The sequence below is a fragment of the Pyrgilauda ruficollis genome, unplaced genomic scaffold (assembly GCF_017590135.1).
Source record: "Pyrgilauda ruficollis isolate IOZ18807 unplaced genomic scaffold, ASM1759013v1 scaffold2521, whole genome shotgun sequence".
NCBI classification, from domain to species: domain Eukaryota; kingdom Metazoa; phylum Chordata; class Aves; order Passeriformes; family Passeridae; genus Pyrgilauda; species Pyrgilauda ruficollis.
The window spans coordinates 1-1,159 of record NW_024523847.1 but is presented as its reverse complement, the minus strand read 5'-3'; the positions used below and the strand labels follow the sequence as shown (position 1 = coordinate 1,159).

The 1,159-nt window shown below is 68.6% G+C and overlaps 1 protein-coding gene across 1 annotated transcript in view; it reads left to right on the top strand.

The window, feature by feature from the left end:
- Nucleotides 1-1,022, top strand: part of STIP1 (stress induced phosphoprotein 1) — a gene marked incomplete at its 5' end in the record, with an annotated part of 2,320 nt that extends 1,298 nt beyond the window's left edge. The window contains 2 exons of the mRNA XM_041471037.1: nucleotides 184-287; nucleotides 965-1,022. Of these exons, the coding sequence (XP_041326971.1) occupies nucleotides 184-287; nucleotides 965-1,015 (155 nt within the window). The remainder of the gene's footprint in view (nucleotides 1-183; nucleotides 288-964) is intronic.
- Nucleotides 1,023-1,159: the final 137 nt, after the last annotated feature.

Below are 1,159 nucleotides of genomic sequence, written 5' to 3'. Positions count from 1 at the left end.
TGCCCCTGTCCCTCTGTCCCCGTGTCCCCATGTCCCCTCCGTCCCTGTGTCCCCCTGTCCCCGTGTCCCCCCTGTCCCTGTCCCCGTGTCCCCCCTGTCCCTGTCCTCGTGTCCCCCCTGTCCCCCTGTCCCTGTCCCCGTGTCCCCCCTGTCCCTCTGTCCCCGTGTCCCCTGTGTCCCCAGTCAAGGGCTACACGCGGAAGGCGGCGGCGCTCGAGGCCATGCGCGATTACACCAAGGCCATGGAGGTTTATCAGCGCGCCCTGGACCTCGACCCCTCCTGCAAGGTGACCCTGGCACCCCCCGGGACCCCCCGGGACCCCCCTGAGCCCATGGGACCCCCTGTGCCCCCCCTGTGCCCCTCGGTGTCCCCCCTGTGCCCCTCGGTGTCCCCACTGTGCTCCCCCAGGAGGCTGCAGAGGGGCAGCGCCACTCAGAGCCCCCTTTGCCCATCCTGACCCCCTGTGCCCCTTGGTGACCCCTCTGTGCCCTCTGAGACCCCCTGTGCCCCTTGGTGACCCCTCTGTGCCCCTTGGTAACACCTCTGTGACCGCCTGTGACCTCTGTGACCCCCTGTGCCCCTCGGTGTCCCCCCTGTGCCCCCCAGGAGGCTGCAGAGGGGCAGAGCCACTCAGAGCCCCCTGATCCCTGTGACACCTGTGTTCCCTCTAATCCCTGTGTCCCCTGTGACACCCCCATACCCTCTGTGTCCCCCTGTGTCCTCCTGTGTCCCCCATGCCCCCTGTGTCACCCTGTGTCACCCTGTGTCACTCTGTGTCCCCAGGAAGCTGCCGAGGGGCTGCGGCGCTGCGTGCGGGGGCAGCAGCAGCGCTGAGAGCCCCTGATCCCTGTCACACCCCTGTCCCCCCTGTGACACCCATCCCTTGTGTCACCCTGTGTCACCCTGTCCCCCCTGTGTCACTCTGTGTCCCCTGTGTCACCCTGTGTCACTCTGTGTCCCCAGGAGGCGGCCAAGGGGCTGCGGGGCTGTGTCCGGGGGCAGCAGCAGCGCTGAGAGCCCCTGTGCCCTGTCACACCCCTGTCCCCCCTGTGACACCCTGTGCCCCCCATGCCCCCCATGTCCCTTGCGTCACTCTGTCCCCTGTGTCACCCTGTCCCCCCTGTGTCACCATGTCACCCTGTGTCACCCTGTCCCCCC